At 49.0% G+C, this 21,282-nt stretch overlaps 8 protein-coding genes across 8 annotated transcripts; 5 read left to right on the forward strand and 3 right to left on the reverse strand.

Moving 5' to 3' along the window:
* Window positions 1-700: 700 nt before the first annotated feature.
* N7455_004191 (cytochrome P450) lies at window positions 701-2,025 on the forward strand (the record flags this gene model as incomplete). Its single annotated transcript, XM_040960947.2, has 2 exons — window positions 701-1,323; window positions 1,377-2,025. The coding sequence occupies 2 exons, from the start codon at window positions 701-703 to the stop codon at window positions 2,023-2,025; spliced, it is 1,272 nt and encodes a 423-aa protein (XP_040808599.2).
* A 399-nt stretch (window positions 2,026-2,424) lies between these two features.
* Window positions 2,425-3,138, forward strand: N7455_004192 (gamma-glutamylcyclotransferase family protein; the record flags this gene model as incomplete). The annotated part of the gene is made up of 1 exon (XM_040960999.2): window positions 2,425-3,138. The coding sequence occupies one exon, from the start codon at window positions 2,425-2,427 to the stop codon at window positions 3,136-3,138; it is 714 nt and encodes a 237-aa protein (XP_040808566.2).
* Window positions 3,139-3,535: 397 nt separating this feature from the next.
* N7455_004193 (adenine phosphoribosyltransferase APT1) lies at window positions 3,536-4,205 on the reverse strand (the record flags this gene model as incomplete). The annotated part of the gene is made up of 2 exons (XM_040960981.1): window positions 3,536-3,681; window positions 3,740-4,205. The coding sequence occupies 2 exons, from the start codon at window positions 4,203-4,205 to the stop codon at window positions 3,536-3,538; spliced, it is 612 nt and encodes a 203-aa protein (XP_040808602.1).
* Window positions 4,206-6,259: 2,054 nt separating this feature from the next.
* On the forward strand, window positions 6,260-8,220 carry N7455_004194 (uncharacterized protein; the record flags this gene model as incomplete). Its single annotated transcript, XM_040960990.2, has 2 exons — window positions 6,260-6,485; window positions 6,676-8,220. The coding sequence occupies exons 1-2, from the start codon at window positions 6,330-6,332 to the stop codon at window positions 8,218-8,220; spliced, it is 1,701 nt and encodes a 566-aa protein (XP_040808570.2). The 5' UTR covers window positions 6,260-6,329.
* Window positions 8,221-8,613: 393 nt separating this feature from the next.
* Window positions 8,614-9,393, forward strand: N7455_004195 (uncharacterized protein; the record flags this gene model as incomplete). The annotated part of the gene is made up of 4 exons (XM_040960987.2): window positions 8,614-8,659; window positions 8,785-8,798; window positions 8,949-9,122; window positions 9,247-9,393. 4 exons carry the CDS (start codon window positions 8,614-8,616, stop codon window positions 9,391-9,393), a joined length of 381 nt encoding a protein of 126 aa, XP_040808611.1.
* A 383-nt stretch (window positions 9,394-9,776) lies between these two features.
* On the reverse strand, window positions 9,777-14,002 carry N7455_004196 (C2 domain protein; the record flags this gene model as incomplete). The annotated part of the gene is made up of 4 exons (XM_040960961.2): window positions 9,777-11,261; window positions 11,316-11,784; window positions 11,837-12,022; window positions 12,084-14,002. 4 exons carry the CDS (start codon window positions 14,000-14,002, stop codon window positions 9,777-9,779), a joined length of 4,059 nt encoding a protein of 1,352 aa, XP_040808607.2.
* A 795-nt stretch (window positions 14,003-14,797) lies between these two features.
* On the reverse strand, window positions 14,798-15,394 carry N7455_004197 (uncharacterized protein; the record flags this gene model as incomplete). Its single annotated transcript, XM_040960975.1, has 3 exons — window positions 14,798-14,824; window positions 14,892-15,203; window positions 15,272-15,394. 3 exons carry the CDS (start codon window positions 15,392-15,394, stop codon window positions 14,798-14,800), a joined length of 462 nt encoding a protein of 153 aa, XP_040808577.1.
* Window positions 15,395-15,868: 474 nt separating this feature from the next.
* Window positions 15,869-20,905, forward strand: swr1 (putative SNF2 family helicase/ATPase (Swr1); the record flags this gene model as incomplete). Its single annotated transcript, XM_040960959.2, has 1 exon — window positions 15,869-20,905. The coding sequence occupies one exon, from the start codon at window positions 15,869-15,871 to the stop codon at window positions 20,903-20,905; it is 5,037 nt and encodes a 1,678-aa protein (XP_040808601.2).
* Between the last annotated feature and the right edge of the window lie 377 nt (window positions 20,906-21,282).

Raw genomic sequence — 21,282 nt, forward strand, 5'->3', positions numbered from 1 at the left:
GAGTACACTATAAGCTTACCCATTTTGAACTAGTACACACCAGCATACACTCGCACTTTTGTATTAAATCGGCTATAATGCCCTTTCGCCAGGGATACATTCAAAATATTTCTGTTTCCGCCCTCATGGCTTCAAATGTTTTGAAAAGGGTCTCCTCAAGCATAGAGAACATCTCTGAGAGTCATGGCATACTTCGGATACTCCACCAGGTATCCAATCCATGCATGTCTCAAAGTGCACCAGATTTAGCTTCAGTTTGCTAACAGCATTGTTTATTTCCTAGGAAAGTCCGTTGTTTGTCAATCCAGCCTTTAGCATATTTTCTACGTCTTTCCAAGTTGCAGTCCTCGCCTTGTTGACGCTTCTTGCTTCAACATATACGCTATCCTTATTTAACTTCATCTGGACTCGAAAAAGCCAGAGGCGCAGAAAGCCAGCACCAATCCTTCCATACTACCTTCCAGGACTATGCCATGCCTTTGGTCTAGGATGGAGCGTGGCCAGCTTCCTGGCTAACACGGTGTCAGTCACTTAGTTATACGCAGTCGTGATGTTACCTAACAAATACTTTAGTAAACACTGGGGCTATCTTTCACCCATTGGAGTCCGCGCTGGACCCTTCGGGTTCACAATAATTGTCAACCCAATTCATATTAGATCCATACTACGGTCTTCTAGAGCCTTGACAAACAGACCTTTGATGGCATTTGTCATGGAGAAATGGTTCTGCACGCCCAAAGAATATTTGCACTTGTATGCTGCCCATGATCCCAGCGCCTCAATACCGGGAGAAAAGCCGGAGCATATGCATGATTTCCAAGCAAAGACAAGTCTCAAGTACTTGTCAGGAAAACACCTCCTGGCAATCTCAGAGAGGTACCTTTCAGTTCTCAAGAGCAGGCTAGTGGAGCTCGAGGTTCCGACTGATAGTTGGATAGAGATCTCGGATTTTTACACATGGCTTCAGAGTCAGATTACTCCCTCGGTTATTGAAGCTATGATGGGTTCGCAACTGCTGGAAATGTATCCCAGCATCGTGGAGGACTTTTGGGAATTCGAGCATCAGGTCGCCAACTATTCCCGTGGCTTGCCTCGCTGGATGATTCCATCGGCATACAAAACTCGGGATCGTTTGCTGGCGAATATCAAATCATGGAATCGGCTTGCAAATCGCGAATCGGATTATAGGCAGCATGGGGAAGACGGGCCTGAGTGGGATAAATTCTTCGGATCCAAATACATCAAAGCCCGTGAGGATTATATGAGGAAGTATGGCATGAATGACGACTCAATCGTATCGGAGAACCTTGCCCTTCTTTTTGGGTAAGTAATTCCTCATTTTAAAAAGGAAACTTTCTCAACTGAATGACCCCCAGATCTAATGCAAATGCCGTTCCCGCTGTTTTCTGGTATATTTTCGAATCTTTCAAGGACTTGGAATTACAAGAAAATCTAAAGACCGAGCTCCAGGATTGTCTGAAGCCCGAAACTGGCGATTTGGATATTCTCAAGTTTTCCACGAAACCTTTGCTGCAATCCACTTACGCAGAAGTATTGCGCCTCCGCGTCACAACCACCATGATACGCACAAATGAGGATGCCAACTTCAAGCTAGATTCAGATTATACTATTGGCAAAAACATACTAATGACAATATTCTCTTCGGTTACGGCTTATAACAGACAAGCCTGGGAAGCCACAAGACCCGAGAGCGTTACTAAACCTCTGGATGAATTCTGGCCAGAGCGCTTTCTTGTTCGAAAGGACAAAGATGCGAAATTCAGCCTTGAAGGCTTGGCTGAATGTTGGATGCCTTACGGTGGAGGTCACCGTATGTGCCCAGGTCGCCATTTCGCCAAGAATGAAATCATTGGAACGCTGGGATTGCTCATGGAATTGTTTGAATGTGAGCTGGTCGATGTTCAACAAGCTGAACAGGTCAGGCCGGACACAAGATGGGTGCCCTATGGAACATTACCACCTACGAAGAAGGTGGCCGTGAGACTTCGAAGACACACAGAATGAGGTTATTTGATAATAGGAAGAATTAGACCAGCTTGGGCTTTCCTAATTCCACCAACAATATCTATACAGGCCAGTCCCCGGTAGTTTAGTACTTTATATAGACTACTTGAAAGTACTTTTTTCGGGCCAATGCAGGTAAATTATAAAGCAAAGATTCGCGATAATCAAAGGTTATACATAGAAAAGTGCTTTTCTTCCTTCGTATACACCTAATTAAAAAGTATAGTAGTAGAGATGGGTTGGACTCATAGAAATTAATATAAAAATAACGCAATCGGAGCTAAGCTTATATGCACACGTTTACTCTTTTGACTCATATTCCTACCTCTTCTCAACTTCTCCCTTCCACATCCAAATACACATAACCATAACCAACCCAACCCAATTTCATCAGAAACCATGTCCTCCGGTCCAATCACCCTGCAACCAGCAGAAAAACACACCCAAGCCCCAATCCCCCCGCCAATCCTAAACCCACTTGAATATCCAAAATATCTCTACTTTGCCTACGGCTCCAATCTCTCGCCATCCCAAATGAAAACCCGCTGTCGCATAAACCCAACTCACTCCTCCACCCCACTAGCAATCGCAACCCTCGCGCACTGGCGCTGGTTAATCTGCGAAGCGGGCTACGCAAATATCCTCCCACCGCCTGGTCTGCGCGTCGCGAATCAAGACTCCGAGACTGCGCATAAGATCCCAATTTCCGGGTCCGAGGATACCATCTACGGTGTTCTTTATCAGATGGATCTTGGCGATGAGAGGATTCTAGATGGTTATGAGGGTGTTGATACATCTGCTATTGATGCGGGGGCTGAGGATGGTGTGCCTGTTTCTATTCGGCCCAAAGTGCAGGGAGAGGGGTCTTATAATAAGTGGTTTGTCGAAGCGGATGTTGTGAAATGGTTGGATGGGGCGGAGGAGTTTAAGGCGGGGCTGGATGAGGGGAAGGTGCCTGTTTTGGTTTATGTCGATGAGAACTGTGTGAAGCTTTCAGGACCGAGATTTGAGTATATTGCGAGGATGAATCGGGCTATTCGGGAATCGGTGGATTTAGGGGTTCCCGAGGAATGGGTGGAGGAGGTTATGAGGAAGTTCATTCCTAAGGAGTGAAATACTATAGATTGATAAGATCCATTCAAAAAAAGTATATCAATATATCTTTGGGTTATGTCAGGTTCAACAGAAAGCTACTCTATTAAAATAAGAAGAGATGATTAGCCAGTTTATACACATATCAAGTTGCATTGATAAAAGCTATTTGTCTATATTGGGGATATTATCCGGGCAGCTCTGCGCCAGCTGTGGCGGGTGCCGTCGACCAGCGAAACAAGGCTCCAGACTCGAAGTTCGAGTGAATGGTTTGATTGGGCCCGGGAGGAGCGGATGGCAGACGCTCACCGCAAGATCGGGTGTGGTCGGGCTTTTGGAAAGGATGGGGTCATTATAATCGGCAGTTGAGATCGTCGCAGAAATAAAATGATTTTTTTGGAAGCGGTGTGTGTATAAATTATGCCTGGCCAGAGAGGAGAGTGTAAACCGGCGCGGGGAGCTTGTCGCGTCCGTGGAGGAACTCAAGTTCGAGGAGGAAGATGAAACCGAGGAGCTCGCCGCCCATCTTCTGGATCAGCTCACCACCGGCCTTGGCGGAGCCACCTAAAAATAGTTTATTAGTATGACGGGTATTTATCTACCGAAGATTCTCATCACATACCAGTAGCAATAATGTCATCAATGACGAGGACCTTCTGGCCGGGCTTGATGGAATCGGCCTGCATCTGGAAGAAATCCTGACCATACTCCTTCTCGTAGCCCTGGGTCTCGCAAGGACCGGGGAGCTTGCCCTGCTTGCGCACGGGGACGAAGCTAGCACCCAGACGCAGCGCCAGGCTGGGACCCATCAGGAAGCCACGGGCCTCGAGGCCGACAATGACATCGGGCTTCTGGCCACCGTAGTTGGCAATGATGTGAAGTTCCAGGGAGCGGATCAGGGCCTCGTGGATAGAAGGATCGGCGAAGATAGGAAGAATATCCTCGAACAAGATTCCGGGAGAGGGGAAATCCGGGAACTGGCGCAGGGCGGCGCGAAGTCTTACCTTAAGACTGGCGAGTTCGGCGGCGCTGGTGGCATCGGAGGCGGGGAGTCCGACTTTGGAGGCATCTGGGAGAGTGGAGGACATGATGATAGAAAGGAAGAGAAGAAAGAGGGGGGAAAGAGGCTTTGAAGTAAAAGGGTGTAAAAAATTAAAAAAAAACCAAAAAATATTTGGAGGGGAAAAAAAAGGAAATGGGTGAAAATTACAGATAAGGATAATCGGTTTGCCCCTCAGGTCTAGATCGTTACTTGTTTTTTTGACCTTTGGAGTATTTTATATCCTATATTTGTATTACTATATATACTTTATATACTCTATATACTCTATATACTCTATATACTCTATATACTCTATATATGTGTATATATATATATATAATTATAATAATATACTACTGTATATAATGATATAGTGTGATATATTAGATATTCTATATCAAATATACCAAGTTATATACAGTATGTATACAAATCAGCGGTCAGATCCCGCCACTACGGTAAAATACTTAAATACTTAAATACTGCGGTCACGCAATTGCATCTTCTTTCTAGAAGGGTAAAACTACCGTACTTACTACTAACTAACACTAGTAAACTAGTAGACTAGTAAGTATACTTACTATACTCGTACAGTCCACGGAGTACAGCGTAGCTCTTAGATATGCCCAACCGGGGTCGGATCTGCGAGACCCTAATTAGCCCCGTAAACTTAGTGCTCAGTCCCCTCATCGTCAGGGGACTGTTGTCGCAAACTGATACCACTCCTTCGTCATCCCTTTGTGTTCCAGTTCTCCAAAAGCCTAGACCGTTGGACTACGACCTGGGGTTTACGGTTACTTTAGAGGTCCAGCAGGCAGACACCCGAACTATAACTAAAACTATCAAAGTATCTCAAGAGATCATCATAAATGACTCACGCTGGATGTTGTCCAGGCCGGAGATTTCGAACGGCATTGGATCAGACCATCTGAACGGATATGCGCCGGATGGCCTTGACACATCATACAGCCATTACACCTAGCCCCGGGCCAATAGAATGTCTTAGGCCACGACGTGATCTGAAACTCATCACAGTGGCTTTACTGGAAACAGACATGCGTGCTGCATGTCGGGATGTCTGTTGTGCAGATGGTGGGGGGGGATTTGTCCGTTGTCTGTGTAATCGTATAATGATCCGCCCCTCGTTTTGGCTGGGAAACCGGAACAAAAGTACGATATAAACAAACCACTAAATAAAATAACCAGGATAAACAAGATAAGGGGATGGATACTCAGTTGTAGATCATAGTTCCTAAATCAAATAAAACCGCAAAAAAAATGAAATCTCAGGTTTGGTTTTTAGGAATAGCCGAACGCGGGGGTCGAACCCGCAGCCTTAAGATTAAGAGTCTTACGCTCTACCGATTGAGCTAGCCCGGCTGGGCTGTTGAAAGAGGTTGCGATATAGTGCTACATAAGCCAGAAATAGTGGGAGTTAGGAAATAGAGTCCAACGCTTTCAAGGTTGGAATTGTGGTTGGTTTAATTAAGCTGGAATTATTGTGCAATATGATATCTACCTTATTTTGGCTTCTACTATAATCTACCTACTTACTACCAATGGTCTTTTCCATAACATATATATATGTTTTAATTTGGACTGCTTATTGCGAATATATATATATATATATATCAACTTCGGCTCGGCGAGTGTCGATTTCATGGATTGTGAATCGTATAAACCTGTAGCTTTGTATTATGTACACCCCATAAACCCGAGCACCAAATACCAGAAGCCACCAAAACAATCATATGTTCTCGAAGTAATCTCACCTGGATACCCCCAGGTGGGCAGATTGGCTGTACTGACTCATTGTCTCGCACTTACCCTTCCAAGACACTATAAACTCTCATCGTCCCTCAATAATTTTCCACCTCTATGTACCTGCATGTACCTGCATATAGATACTCTATTCAATGTACAAAAGGTAGATCTTTGTACCCCCTTGTCGATGGAAGTATACTCGGCCTCGGCCCCAAGCCTAAAACGGGATAGCCCCCTCACATGATCAGCACAGACCACCTCGCTTCAAGTTTTTCCGGTGTCGACCCAATCGCTATAAATTCGCCTGTTTTCCTTTTTTCCATCTCTCATGCTTTTGATGTTTGAGAGCCTCAACAGGCCACTTCCATCTCAGATGAATTCTTTCTGATACCCTGTAATACATTCAATGTCACCTGCCGTGATTGCCGAGATGCAGCCGGATCTGCACCATGACCAGCTCGAGGCTGTGGGCAAAGCTTTCGATGCACTCCTACTAACCGTGTACCGGCTGACTCACAGACAAAATGAGCTGTTTCAGCACATGGATAATGTCTTCAAACAGGTGAATACACACCCCCCTCCCTCTCTTTCCCCTGCTCCGCATCCTGGTCTCGCATGACGAAGAAAAGCTCTAGATCAGGAGTCACTTTTGTGGCGATGACGGATTAACATGTATTATCTGATTGAGACCATGACTGCCTTGCTGTTATGATATTTGACAAGATGAACATTGCTAACTTTGTATCTTGCAGTACACAGATGTGATAGAAATTCTGCCTCCTCAAGATAGACATCGTGCATTTGACGTTCAAAACAAGCTGCTCGCCCAGCAAGAAGAATACCGTCAGGGCCTCGTACACAGCAAGCCTCGAGTTGAAGAACAACCGTTGAATTCCATGGATGTAATCAAGACCCTCGTTGCACATCAAAATGTAGACGAAAATACTTTCTTGGCCATCAAGAATGGAGTCAAAGGATGCAAATCTCTGCTCCGTTCTCAAGATAGCCCCTCCCAAATATCCTCCAACTCGTGCATCCTCGCGCAAGCACCGGCTCCAGCAATCGCGCTGGAGAAGGACTTCACAACGAATGGCACCCAGGGAAATCTACATTGCCCCTTCTCCAAACCGAATAAGATGCAGAGTGCAAATGCTAGTGAGGCCCCCAGTGGGAAAAATTCTGCGCCGAAGGTCCAGATCGAAGCCACCTGCGGCCACGAGCATCTGGACCCAATCAAGGCTGAACTCGAAGACCGACGCTCTAGCCATACCCCGTCGGCCCCGTCATCAAAAGGAGGATGCCCCGTCTCCCGATGCCCGATCCGATTCCTCGATCAACACTCCCCAGAAGAAATCGCCGAATACGTTGAACGACACAAACATGAGATCCCCCGCAGCCACGCAATTTGCGTCAAGCGTTATCAGCGAAACCCACAGGACATGAGACAACTGGATGCCAAATATGGCGGTCTGACTAGCATGATCGCTGGCTTAGGTGTCAAGCACCAAGCTTTCTTGCCGGACCGTCATACCAACGGCGAAGGCCACTCCTCGCATTCTGCGTCGAGTGAACGTGTTGAGAAATGGGCTGAGAACGTGGACCCCAGTACACCCAGTGTCCAGAATGAGGAGGACGAGGAGAAGAACGAAGAGGATAAGAATGAGGATGATAACCGCCAGAGTCACTTCGACCGTCCCCTCCGTGAAGTCCGCGTGGGTGAATCCCCAAGCAGGCCTTGGGGTATTTCAGTACCTGTCACACATCTACCTCCTGCCTCAGCGCCGTTCCCTGGTTCGGCGTCTATCCCCACATATGCCGACCCTCAAGCCGACAACCCTGATAAACCCACCGATGTCAACGTCCTTGATGCTAAGCCCACCGGCGGCTGTCCATTCAGTCACGGCAAACCAAAGCCCGAAGCCCCAAAGCCCGAAATGGAAACATCTTGGAGTGATGAAAGGTCCAAGGACGACAATGACATTGCTACACCAAAGAAAACCGGTTGTCCATTCGGCCACAATAAACCAAAGGCCGAAGTTCCAATGCCTGAAACCGAGACCCCCTGGACTGGTGAGTGGCCGAAGACATGGCCCAAGGATGCTATCGCAGATCAAGTGCCTGCTCCCCAGGTTGCTCCGACTGCCCCTGTGAGCGAGGACTCGACTACGAAACCCGACATGCCCTCGACACTCTCAACTCCCTCCCACATCATCTTCAATGGCCCCGTCTTCTTCGGGTACTCCGCCGAGGAGACTGCCAACCTATTACGGCAGTTCGGCAACCTGGGCAAATCATGACCCTAAAGAAACTTGACTTGTATAGTATGTTCATGGAAGGCGCAGGCTTTTAACGCATCACGACGAAACGACTTAGTTTTTTTTAAGCAAGCATTGCTATTGCATTAGCTCAATTGAATCCTGATTTAATACAAATTCCAATATAATATCTACAACAGCTACACAACAGTTACAATAGCAACAAAATCCATAATGTAAAAGTAAAAGAATGACTTCATCGGGGAGCATCGACGCTCTCCGAGGGAAACTTGCAGAGCGGGGCACCTTCGTTATCATCACCTTTCCTATAATTAACCTCTTCTCTTCCCCATGCTGCGAATTACTCCTCGTCTTCTATCTCTATCTCGAATCATCCGTCCTTCAATCCCACTCAGACCTCAATTCCCTTCTATAATGTCTGCCAACATGTCCATCATCTCCGCTAAGGATGCCTGCCCTCGTAAGTCAAGCCAACTCCCGCCAGCTATGCTTCCTCCCCTGTCTCTTAGACATCGAAAGCAGACTCAATACCAGAAAAGGAATCAAAACAAACAAGGAGCAATAGCTAACTCACATCTCCTATAGCTGCCGGCCCTTACGTATGTCGTCCTCCCCTCCCTTTGCATCTCCAGCTCCATCTACCTTGGGAGCTACCCCTCCATACCAAAACAATCCACTCCAAAACACCAATTCCACACCCACACATATTCTCCAGACTATAAAAGAACCATCTAACAAACCAACTACAGTCCCAGGCTATCCGCGCCAACGGTCAGATCTTCGTCTCCGGCCAGATCCCCGCTGACGCCTCCGCCAACTTGGTCGAGGGCAACATCGGCGCCAAGACACAGGTCTGCTGCGATAACATCAAGGCTATCCTGACCGCTGCTGGCTCCAGCGTGGACAAGATCGTCAAGGTCAATGTATGTGTTTTCTCCCTTGGATTTTTGTTATTGTGGTGTTTCTGGACTTGGCTTTGTCAGGGAGATGTATACACAAGTTATGAGAAGAAGGACCGCTTTGCTGATCTTGATTTCTTTTTCTTAGGTCTTCCTGACTGATATGGCCAACTTCGCTGAGATGAACGCTACTTACGAGAAGTTCTTCGTTCACAAGCCTGCTCGTAGCTGTGTTGCTGTTCACCAGCTGCCCAAGGGTGTGCCCGTTGAGATTGAGTGCATTGCTCTGGAGTAGATTCTGGAATCTATTTAATCTAGGACTTACTTCTATTCAAGTCATGAAAAACCATATAAAAGACAGTTTAGAATAAGAATAAGAATGAATTCGATCGAATTATGTTGTAGAAATCCTCGGGAAAATCTTCATCTTGATTATTTCCATTTCCGATCCCGTTTCTCTCGAGGAACATACATGCGCGAGTACAAGCAGATGCCAAATTGGGAATCATAAGAGTCAAGGGTCCATGCTTAATGAGACAGAATGCAAGATACGAAGGAAATGGAGAAGAGGGAAGAAAAAGAAAAAGAAAAAGAACACAACATTGCTGGCTTGATGGATAAGGAAAATAGGGAAAATAAAAGCTGAAAGGTAGGAGAGCTTGCTAGAAAGGTGGATGTTCACCTGCCGCGGGGGATGATACCGCTCATGCGGCTTCCAGCACCGGCCATCAGACTCTGTTTCACAATAGCATCGGCAGCAGCAGCGGCAGCAAGTCTTTCCTTTTGACGACTACGGTCGCGAAGATAGCCGGCAGCTTCAGGGCGCATGCGAAGAATGCGCAGGATCATGTCGTCGTTCGGATCAGCCTGCGCCTCCCGCCGTTTCTCTTCCTTGGCCTTTCTCATCGTGCCTAAATTGCGGGAAAGCATGATGCTCTTGGCGCGACGGGCAGCAGGAAGACCCAAGCCGCCGTAGCCGGCACCTGTGGCACCGAGGTGGACAGGCGCGGAATTGCGGTTGCGGGCTGCTTGTTGGCGGTTGACAGTCGCCGAGGCCATTCGCTCGGAGGTGCGAATGAGATGCTCCGTTGGTTCGAAGTAGAAGAAATTCAGAGACTGAATTTCGTGATATTTGGGTGATTTCAGGATATCGATTGGGACGCCGTTTGCTTCGCCGGTTTCGTCGTCAATTGCATGGAAGAAGTTCAATAGTAGCACGAGCCAGCGTGATACGATGTCGACTTCTTGGATGGTTAATGGCTTCTGATGGGATGGCTTATCTGACAGAGGTGGTACAAGTAGACTCTCGATAGTAGCGAGCACTTCCTTCCACAGGCGAGCCATCACCATCTTCATGGCTTCGGGTGTGAGGGTTTTGTTCATGATGGCGAAGTTGTCGTTGAAGTAATTGAACAGAGGAGTCAGTGCATTTTCGACATCTGCCGGGGTGGGTCCGGCAGGAGCTGGTTGCGCTCGGTTGCGATTCAAGAAGCTCGAGACACTAGATATACTAAGTCCACGAGAGAGCAAAGACTTGAGTGTTCGCCGGGAAAGACAGTGACTGATATATGCCGAAAGCTTCTCTGTGATCTTTCGAGTCATATCCCTTTCAGTTCGTTTGAGTGTACGGAAAGCCTTGCCGAAGTAGAACTGGATGTCGTCCCGCTCGCCTTCCATACTAACTCGGAGCAGAAGCCGACCCTGGGTATCCAGGTCGAGCCAATACTCTCTTGGCAAGAAGTCACTGAAGTGCACGGGATCCAGCTTGATTGACGTGCGACCAACATAGTCGTGATCACCCACTGCATCCCAGTCCCAGATGGTAGCGATCATATTCAGAGGGCCTTGTGTAGTGAGATCCACGGCATCCTCCCATCGGGGATTAAGATTATTGTAGATGATGCGAGTTTTGGCAATTCGTTTCTGATATTCGTCCGTCAAGACGACATATGGATCGCTGCCACCACCAATGTCGCATGCTTTCAAGTCCTCTGCCTCCACCACCTTGATTGTGAAGACATAGGTGGTAGACTTGCGGACCTTCTTGAGCTGCGGTGGAGTATTTCTTGCAATGATTTCGGCGCACCCGTCGACGTTGATGTCACTTTCGAGTTTGTCGAGTTGAGCAAGTGCATACTCAATATTGTTCAGTTTCACCAGGGACTGTGGAAAATGTTAGCTGAGATATTTACCTAGTCGAAATGGACAATAACGTACCTCCGACGAGAATTGGAAGGGCTCGATTTTATCCTTGTTTGTCCAGGTGTCTTTGGCGAACTGCATCAGCTTTTCTTGAGTGGTTTGGTTCAGTGCTGCCTCCTGCTCGGGTGTGAGACGATCCATCTCCCGCGTGAACATCTTCTCTAAGGAGTCACAGTACGTTGCCACGCCTTTTCCAATTGAATTGGAGAGATGCGTCATGAACTTCGCATATTGAAGATCATCGTCCCACTCCAGTTGCACCATACTTTCAACAACTTGGTTGAAAGACCGGAAAATGTCAATAACTGACACACTGTGACGATCGTCCTCAGGCGCAAGGTCTGTCGTTCCATCTACACGAACGGCGAATGCATCCTGTCTTGTGGCTTGGCTGACCCAATCCATGATCTTTTGATCAGTCAGACGAAGCCATCTCCAGACGAAGTCTTGAAGGAGACTCTCCACATGGAATGGGAATGGAGCACTAAGATAAGTTAGTAATTTCATAGGAATAGCATGGGAGTCTAGGGGCTTACTCCTCATGGGTGTTATGGAATAACCGCCTGATCGTAGCGAGCTGCTTGTATAAGTCGAAGCCGTCATCAATGGCGATCTCCTCGCCTCGCGCTTTTGCCTGCTCGAGAATTCTAATGATCATTTCATGTACATCCTCGGCGAACATAGGGAGAACGTTATGACACAAGGTGGTATAGGGGTTCACACTACTTGTAAGTTAGAGACTGATCAACTAGACAGACGAGAAAGAAGAAAAAAAAAACCCACCCCATGATCTCTGGGTTATTGCGGTAGCGTTTCTGGATCTTTAGCGCAAGTTTTGAGATTGCATCTCCAAGCTGAATGACATGGTCGGGATCCCAAGCCTCTTGTTCCATGGGGATTAGTTGACTAAGAAGGCTTTGATACTTTGCAGTTGCTTTTTCGGCAAGTCCTTCTTGCACATACGTGCTGAACCGATTGATGTCTTCAGGGTCCTCAACGTAGCTGGGATCCATTTGGACGTGGGTGTCAAGAATGTACATAACTGGACCGAGTGGGCGTGGCTTTGCCTCAAAGCAGTCCATCATAGCCTCATATAGCTCCCGGAGCAAAGCCTCATGAAGTTTGGATAGCAGCATTTGCATTGTTTGAAGATCATGTATGGTCCATCGTCGCCGATCAAAGACCGTGGAAGGCGCAAAGCTACTGCGCTTGCGGTTCTCCCCGGAAGGCACTTCTTTCACAAAAGTAAACGCCGAGTCAAGGGTGTCGAGGTCAATCTCATTGTCAACAAATTTAGTCTGAGCCACCTCGAGGAACAGCACAACCCGGGAGCAGGGTGGAATCCGCCAGCGGAGACATATCTCATTAAGCATCTCCGTTGACTGCTTCGACAACAGTTTCGTTGAAGGCACGTCGGAGGTGGCCTGCGTAGCTTCAAACTCCCGATCCCGCAGATCATGGGTCAAGGTCTGAGTCAAGATGTATTTGTACAAAGACCTAGGGTCAGATGGTATGAATGTGTATGTATCGGATTCATCTGACTGTTCTAGAGAAAGCCCACTCAAATCAACAGGCTGATCAATGATAGAAGATGTTCTGTCAGTCCGACCAGACGATGTCCTTGACAAGTCGGAGTTGTCGTGAGAACTCGAATTGAACTGAGGAAGAGACCCCGGGGTGCTTTTGGCCAGGTCGGGGTGGGATTGCATGATTGAGAGCATCATCTGTGAGAGATCAGGGCCTTCGCTCTTTTTCCAGCCATCATAACCCTCGTCCGACTCAAAATCATCTCTTGATAGGGTTTTATGTGTCTGGAGGTTCAGATGGGCTTGATAGGTCTTCAGGTCCTGCAGAGCGGCCTTTTCGGTCCAGGTGGACTTGTGTTTATCGATCTCGGATTGTGCTTCGGATGTGGTCATCCCAAAGATCTTGGCCACATGTTGCACCAGGGGCATATCTTTCACGTTATAACTCAATGTGCCAACACTCTCTGTCGTAGACGTAGGCCCATTCGTTTGCATGAGGTCCTGATCTTGTAGGAGAAGTTTGTTCTCCAGCACCGTTAATCGATTGGCCAATTCTGGGCGGTCCTTGGACCACTCGTGATCTTTCAAGGTGAGCGCGAGAAGTCGGACAAAAAGCGCAACATGTCGATCGACCATGAACTTCCAGCTGTCATCGTCTTGTTCTTTGCCCTTGCCCATCTCTTTGACTGCGTTGGAGTAGAAAATCAGGAGCAGATCTTCAGCTCGGCGGTCCTTCTCCATGCGTTTGCGGAACGAGTCCTCTTTCAGAACGTTGAGAAAGACAGCGAATGTCCGCACCACCAGGTGATCTTGATATTCCTTCCTTTTCTCCTTTCCCATCAACACACCCGTCAACCGCTTTTCCAGCTCGGACACGAAACCATGCGGAATCCTGGTACTTTTGGAGTCCCTGACCAAGGAGAAATCGCTCATTAAATCATGCATGGTAGCTGATCGTTTCGGCCGCGCCGGCGCGACGGGGGCATTTTGGATGCGACGGGAGCGAGGATTGAGCAGATAGGCAAGGTAGGCGACCCGAATGGCATGGCTGTATGCCACGTTGGCGCTTAGGGGGCGGCGCCGCGATAGAGAGGAGTTGCGCGAATGACGACCCTCATTTTGGAGGCTGTTAATCCGTCGGTTGACTCCTCGGGATTGGGTAGATGCTGTCGACATGGAGTTGTCAATTAAATTCGTGCAACGTTAGGAGGTGATAGATAGCGTGGGACCATGGAGAAAGTTGGGAAGTACCCAGCACCCAGCACCGAGAAGAAGCTTTTCAAAAGAATTGGATTCTTTCTTTCAGTCCGAAGTGAAAGGCACAAAGCTGGAGTGGTGGGTTTGTTTATTTGAAGGGGGGAGAGGGAGAGGGGTGGGAAGTGAAACAAAAAGCTCCCGAACCAACTGACGTAGAGGCGTCCCCGTCCAAAAACAATGCTATATTTACCAGACTATATTTCTGGATTTACTATCATTTCTGTTCTTCCTTTCCTTCTACATAAAAATGCTTATTTCGTATTGCTAGTCCAAGGAGACCTGATCCTTGTTCTCCCTGGCTGGGGCCGAACTGATAAAGCTGCAAGGGCTTCGTGGTTATTTCAGAAGATCAATATTGACATCAAAGTCAAAGATTCCCTCTAAAAAGATACTCAGAAGGATCATTCGAAGAAATCTAAAAAGACATCTAGAAGGATATCCCCCAAAAATATCTAAAAAGACAGCCCAACAGGATATCGTAGTGTTATCTTAACTATAACATCCATGATATCAAATGGATCAATGTAAGATATCGGGACATACGACAAGCACAACAAAGTAGTTTTAATCCAAATTCATTCCGAGCATGTGATCGGGCTTTTTCGGGTTTTGATGAAACATGGGACTGGTGAATCGACCACCAGTCCCCAAAGACGCCGAAGGTAGAAAATCGTACTGGTATTTACACAAACAAAAAGAGAAACCAGATGTCAATCACAACTTGTCGCCGGACTTGTGAGCCTAAAGCGAATGGTTAGCTCTGGTTCCCTTGTAAGAGGTTCTTGTGAATATCATGGTCAATACATACCGGCAAAGCATTGGGACCTCCCAACTCCTTCTCCAGACCATCGACGTAGGCCTTGGGGGCACTCGGCTTGTCAGGGTAGTTAAGGCTGACAACGCCGACCAGGCCGAGGAAAGCAACGACGAAGCATCCGAGGTGGAAGAAACCCTTGCCGGCCGTGACGTGGGTATATTGCTCGGGACTGAAGACACCGAGGATTTCGTTATCCTCGTGCACAGGCTCGCCAAAGTTGCGCTTTTCTTGCGCATCCCACCAGCCACCGTGGGGGTCTCTGTGTGCCCGCTTCACTGCGGGAGGGTTGGGGTAGTTGTTGTTCTGTCTCGGAGGTTAGGTTCCCGGATACCAAGTAGGGAGACGGTAAATGTGCCATATGGATGCTATACCTGTAGTGGATCGTCAACCTCAGCAGCACGGAGAGCTGGGATCTGGGAGAAGGAGGCGCGAGGAGCAATTGCTCGGGCGGCAACCTGGGGCAGGCGCCGGGCTAGGATTCGTTGAGACAGCATCTGTGAGAGGAATTGAAGGTCAGAAAGGCTGGAGAGTCGTTGAAGATAAGATGGAGCTAAAGAAAGAGACTCACAGTTATGCTGAAAGACAGGCAACAAATGAGTTGTCAGAGGAAGGCAAGAGAGCCAATTGGGTAGAGGGGGTTGAATATCGATGATGAACGGATGGAGGTTTGCGGAATGTTGTGGCCTGAGGCAGCTAGTCACAAGACTTCAGGCATCCACGCGCCGGCGCGACTCAGGTAATTGCTCGCCCGAAGGAAAAAAACCACTCTCCACGTATTCTCATCATCTCCGTTGTTTTTCCGTCCCCATCCACGCTACAGCGCCGATAAGCATGTCAAACTTCTTGTAGTATCTCTACTCGATAGTCCCTATTTGCTGATGCCAAAATCTTCTATTTCGACCGCGTCATTGCTGGGATAACTGGGGTCACCTGCCGCCAACGGCCCCTGTCGTCTGCGGCTACAAGTCATGCAAAACGGCACCCCCAACGGCCCATCACCCCAAGATGAACGCGTAACGCCTGTATCCGATTTGACACCGCTCAACGGGTCTGTAATCGAAAACTCATCGGATTCTGCCCCTCGCGAGTCGATTCCTCCCGAGCCGAAAGACGTCGAAGCTGTTCATCAACCCGAAGAACCCCCATCGAAGAAACGAAGACTCACAGATTCCTCCTCGTCGCAACGGTCCACTCCCAGACCACCATCCCCGCCTTGGAAAAAGGCTGGCTTTGAGGGACCTACATCGTTCCTCTCCGAAGGCAAGCGCAGGTCTTCGCGGACAAACGCCGTCCCCATCGAATTTCAACCTGGGTTGGACAAGAGACATACGCGGGGGGCTCAGAACAAGAATGTTGGCAAGTCTGCTCGTGATGGAAGCAAGCCGGCTACATCCTCGCCGCTATCGGTAACACAGTCACGCGCCGACGTCAATGGGAAACTGAGTGGAAAGGCCACTGCCAATGGATCGCCTAGAGCGCCGTCGCGCGTCGCGGCCAACAAGCCGCCACGCATCTCACAATCTCCAGCACCGAAACCAAGCCATTCGCGCGCCAAATCCCGCAGCTCCGCTACCCTTCCTCGCCCGCCTGGCGCCAATGCGAACGGTACCAGTTCTCGCTCTCTTCGCGATCGCCAATCCCTTTCAAATTTATCACAGGAGGTCAATGCAGCTTCAGATGATGTCAATATGGATGGCAAGGAGCTCGAACAAGGATCATTGAAAATTCCAAAATTGCGCATTAAATTGAACAAGCCCGTCCTTCCTATTCGACACCCCGGCCACATACCGCAGAAGAAACACACGTCTTTCAGAGAATGGGTATACCAAAATGATACGTCAAATATCTTGTCAGAGGATGAGGCCGCAGTGGAGGCACGCAAACGTCATGAAGTTATGACTGCCGCTGAGCCCGGTGGACCCTTGAGTGCGCAAGTCTGCTCGGCATATATCACGGAACAGCAAGAGGAACCTCCCCCACAATACTCGCACCAGGATCACTTGGTTTCCCACGCGCTCTATTTCCAGAAACTCCTCGACAAAGAACACAAACGCCACCGGCAAACAGCCAAACTGTTTGCGCAGTGGTGTGCTGACGCTTATCGGAAACGCCACAAGAACCCCGAAGATATTCTACGTGAGCAGCAGGAGGAGATGCGTGGAAAACGCAAGCAGCTGTCAAAGGATCTCCAGAAGATGTTCGACCTGACCCGTGCCGATATTGATCGGGTCCGCCTAGCACGTTGGGAAGAAGAGCGGAAGATGGAAGACCAGCAGGCTCTTGATCGCGCAATAAAGAAGTCGACTATGCTCTTCGAGAAACGTCGATCGGAGATTTTGGGTGAATTGCCCAGTGATGCTCCGGTGACGAGTGACGATGAGGATAACGTGTCAGGCTTTTCGTCTGGCCCCGGCGAAGAAGACGAGAGTAACATGTCAGATTCTGAATCCGGAACCGACGACGAGGCTAATGTGGACGATGATGCCACATTGACCGCAGAAGAGCTCCGGCTAAAGTACGCCAACTTACCGGCTGAGGACTATACCGACCGGATGTCTATAGCCTCAGCCAGCACGGCAATGACCAACCCCAACGAGTCCTTGGAGCCTGAAGCTGTTTTAGATGACCTCGATTCACACGCTACCCCCGACGACAACCAGCTAGACGACGTCGATTCAGTGTTGATGGATGACAGTGATGCCTCCACAGACATGGATGATGATATGGGTGATAGTGACGAAGAGGAAGAAGACTTGAGTGAGGAGGAGTCGGATGAGGACGATGAAACCAGATCTGGCTTGCTGGGTTTCTTCTCGAAAAATGAAACACCTGTACCAAAAGATGGCGAAGAAGGCGATGAGGCTTCAGCTGTGGGCCACGAACAAGACATTGATATCAAATCCGCATCGGAGGGTGAAGATGACATTGATTTCGAAGACCAAGATGAAGTCTCCCTGGTCCCAATTGGACCAACGACCAGCGAGGGCACTTCAACAGAAGGCACACCTTTACATCTTGCCAATGCTTCTGAAACCTCTCCTGCTACTGGAGGAGAAACACCTGCCGTGAACACCCCAATGGAAGAGGACCTTGCCGAAGCTGAAGCCGAAGCTGATGATGCAGCCACTGCTGATATCGTACATGGCATTGACCCACCCCACGAGTTGGACTCTTCCAAACCAGAGACCGAGGAGGCAACTCCTGCTGACATCGCGGATGACATCGATCACCCCCAAGCCATGGAAGTAGATCACGTTGATGACATTCGACCAAGCGGGGATATGTCCAGTGAGCCATCGCCGGGAACCTTTGCAACCAAGCCATCCGAGCCTGAGTCGGTCTCATCGCTTGAGCCTGCAATCGAAAAGGCGTTGCAAATAAGCCACTCGCCTGCCCCAGGCCTACAGACACCCATTCCACAGATCCTGCGTGGTACACTACGTGAATACCAACACTACGGATTGGATTGGCTTGCGGGTCTCTACAACAACCACATCAATGGTATCCTGGCAGATGAGATGGGTCTGGGCAAAACGATTCAAACCATTGCCCTTCTTGCCCACCTTGCCGTGGACCATGGTATCTGGGGGCCGCATTTGGTAGTCGTGCCCACCAGTGTCATGCTCAACTGGGAAATGGAGTTCAAGAAATGGTGTCCGGGATTCAAGATCATGACTTACTACGGCAACCAAGAAGAACGCAAACAGAAACGCCGAGGCTGGACAGATGACAACGCCTGGAACGTGTTGATTACATCGTATCAACTTGTTTTGCAGGACCAAATGTCTCTCAAGCGAAAGGACTGGCACTACATGATTCTTGACGAAGCACACAACATTAAGAACTTCCGCTCACAAAGGTGGCAAGCCCTTCTTACGTTTAAGTCCCGTGCTAGGCTTCTCCTAACGGGTACACCCCTCCAGAACAACCTCACGGAACTGTGGTCTCTTTTGTTCTTCTTGATGCCTTCGGACGGTACTAATGGTGGTGTTGATGGGTTCGCTGATTTAAAGGATTTCTCTGAATGGTTCCGGCGCCCCGTTGAACAAATTCTGGAGCACGGCAGGGAGACTATGGATGAAGAGGCCAAGGGTGTGATCACCAAACTTCACACCGTTCTCCGCCCGTATCTTCTTCGTCGACTGAAGGCCGATGTCGAGAAGCAAATGCCTGGCAAATACGAGCATGTGGTCTACTGTAGGCTATCAAAGCGTCAGCGATACCTCTACGACGGCTTCATGTCGATGGCCCAGACCAAGGAGACGCTCGCGTCCGGGAACTTCCTCTCCATCATCCACTGTCTAATGCAACTCCGCAAAGTGTGCAACCACCCCGATCTCTTTGAAACCCGACCCATCTCCACTTCCTTTGCAATGCCGCGGTCTGTGGCCATGGATTTCAATATCAAGGAATCTCTCGTTCGACGACGACTCCTTTTTGAACATCCACTCACCAAAATCGACCTGGATTTCCTCAACCTCGCACCCGTGTCACGGGAAGATATCTCACGACGGCTGGCCGACGACAGTATCAGGCTGATGGCTATTGGCCCGTTCAAGACTCTCCGAGAACGCCAGTACAACCGGACCAACTGGGAGATGGGCTTTGATGGATCCAACATGCAGACCATCTTAGAGTCATTGGAAAACGCCTGTCGGAAGAGGCGAATGGCGGAATTAGAGCGATGTCTCTACTTCGAGTCCAAGCGGCACGGCCGTCGGCCTGTATACGGTAGTAGCCTTATCGAATTCCTCCGGGCTGGGACCAAGGAACACGCGCTATCTAATGCACCGCTGCGCAAGCGTTCAATGGCCGACTGGTTGTCAAGCCGATCCTCCGTCCTCGCGTCGATGATTTTGACGGTTGAGGAACGGGCGCTTGAGATGCATGGCTATGTCCAGAGATTCGCCTGCGTCACCCCCGCTGCCGTCGCCGCGGGCATGAACGAAGCCGCCTTGACTCCTGTCGAGACCCGGCTTTTGACGAATAATCGCCCAAACCCGCCATACGATCCTTTCCATGAGGCACGGATGCGCCTCTCTATTGCATTCCCGGATAAGAGACTGCTTCAATACGACTGCGGAAAATTGCAGCGCCTTGACAAACTCCTACGTGACCTCAAAGCCGGTGGCCATCGAGCCTTGATCTTCACTCAAATGACCAAGATGCTCGATATCCTCGAACAGTTCCTTAATATCCATGGCCATCGCTATCTCCGCCTCGACGGAACTACGAAAGTGGAGTCCCGACAGATGCTTACGGAACGATTCAATAGCGATCCCCGTATCCTCGCTTTCATCCTATCCAGTCGATCCGGTGGTCTCGGTATCAATCTGACGGGCGCCGACACGGTCATCTTCTACGATCTAGACTGGAACCCGGCTATGGACAAGCAATGTCAGGATCGCTGCCACCGTATCGGTCAAACACGCGATGTCCACATCTACCGCTTCGTATCCGAGTATACCATTGAATCCAATATTCTCCGCAAAGCCAACCAGAAGCGCATGCTGGACGATGTCATCATCCAAGAAGGCGAGTTCACCACCGACTACTTCACCAAGCTGAACGCGCACGAGATAGCCGAACCCGACGAGCGCGACGGCCAAGACGAAGCAAGTGCCGCCATGGATCGAGTCCTCGGCAACCGCGTCGGTGGAACCCGGGTCTTCGAAGCCGCTGAAGACAAGGAGGATCTGATTGCCGCGAAGAACGCTCAGAAAGAACAGGAGCACGCCGACGATGGTGATTTCGAGGAGCACAGCGTCTCGCAGGGAACTCCGGCTCAGGCGGGAACGCCCTTACCCGTGGAAGATGGGGCTGCGCCGGTTCCACACGTGTCTGATGACCAGCCCGATGCCGAATTGGAACCCGGCCACATTGATGACTATCTCTTGCGCTTCATGGAGTGGAACATGAGGGATGAACCCCTGGTTCTGCCGGCGGATAAGAGCAAGAAGAAGTCCAAGAAGGGCAAGGAGCACCATCTCAAGAGGCGTCGCTAGAGCCATTGCGAGATCAATGCTCATTTCCCTCCTTTTTTGACTCCACTCCGTTTCATGTTTCAATATTCCCCTGTGTTTTCTCTCTATGAGCTTTGTAATAGTCTCTATGTATACTCTAGGCGTTTGAGATGTTATAATGTTTTTTTTTTTTCTCTCTCTCTCTTCTCTTCTGATTAGCTGTCTTTATTCATGACTTTTTTGCTCTATTCTTTTCCCATTCCAATGTGTTCAATCAAATCCTATATTACCCAAAGACAATAGAAATCAATTGGCAGAAATAGACTCATCCACGCAAATCCGAACTAATTAATTTTGAAATCAATAGTCTATTTTCCCGGAGATTATCCTTAACTAGACGAGTGGACCGGCATATCCAT

The sequence above is a fragment of the Penicillium solitum genome, assembly GCF_028829755.1.
Source record: "Penicillium solitum strain IBT 25940 chromosome Unknown utg000003l_segment0_segment0, whole genome shotgun sequence".
Taxonomy (NCBI): domain Eukaryota; kingdom Fungi; phylum Ascomycota; class Eurotiomycetes; order Eurotiales; family Aspergillaceae; genus Penicillium; species Penicillium solitum.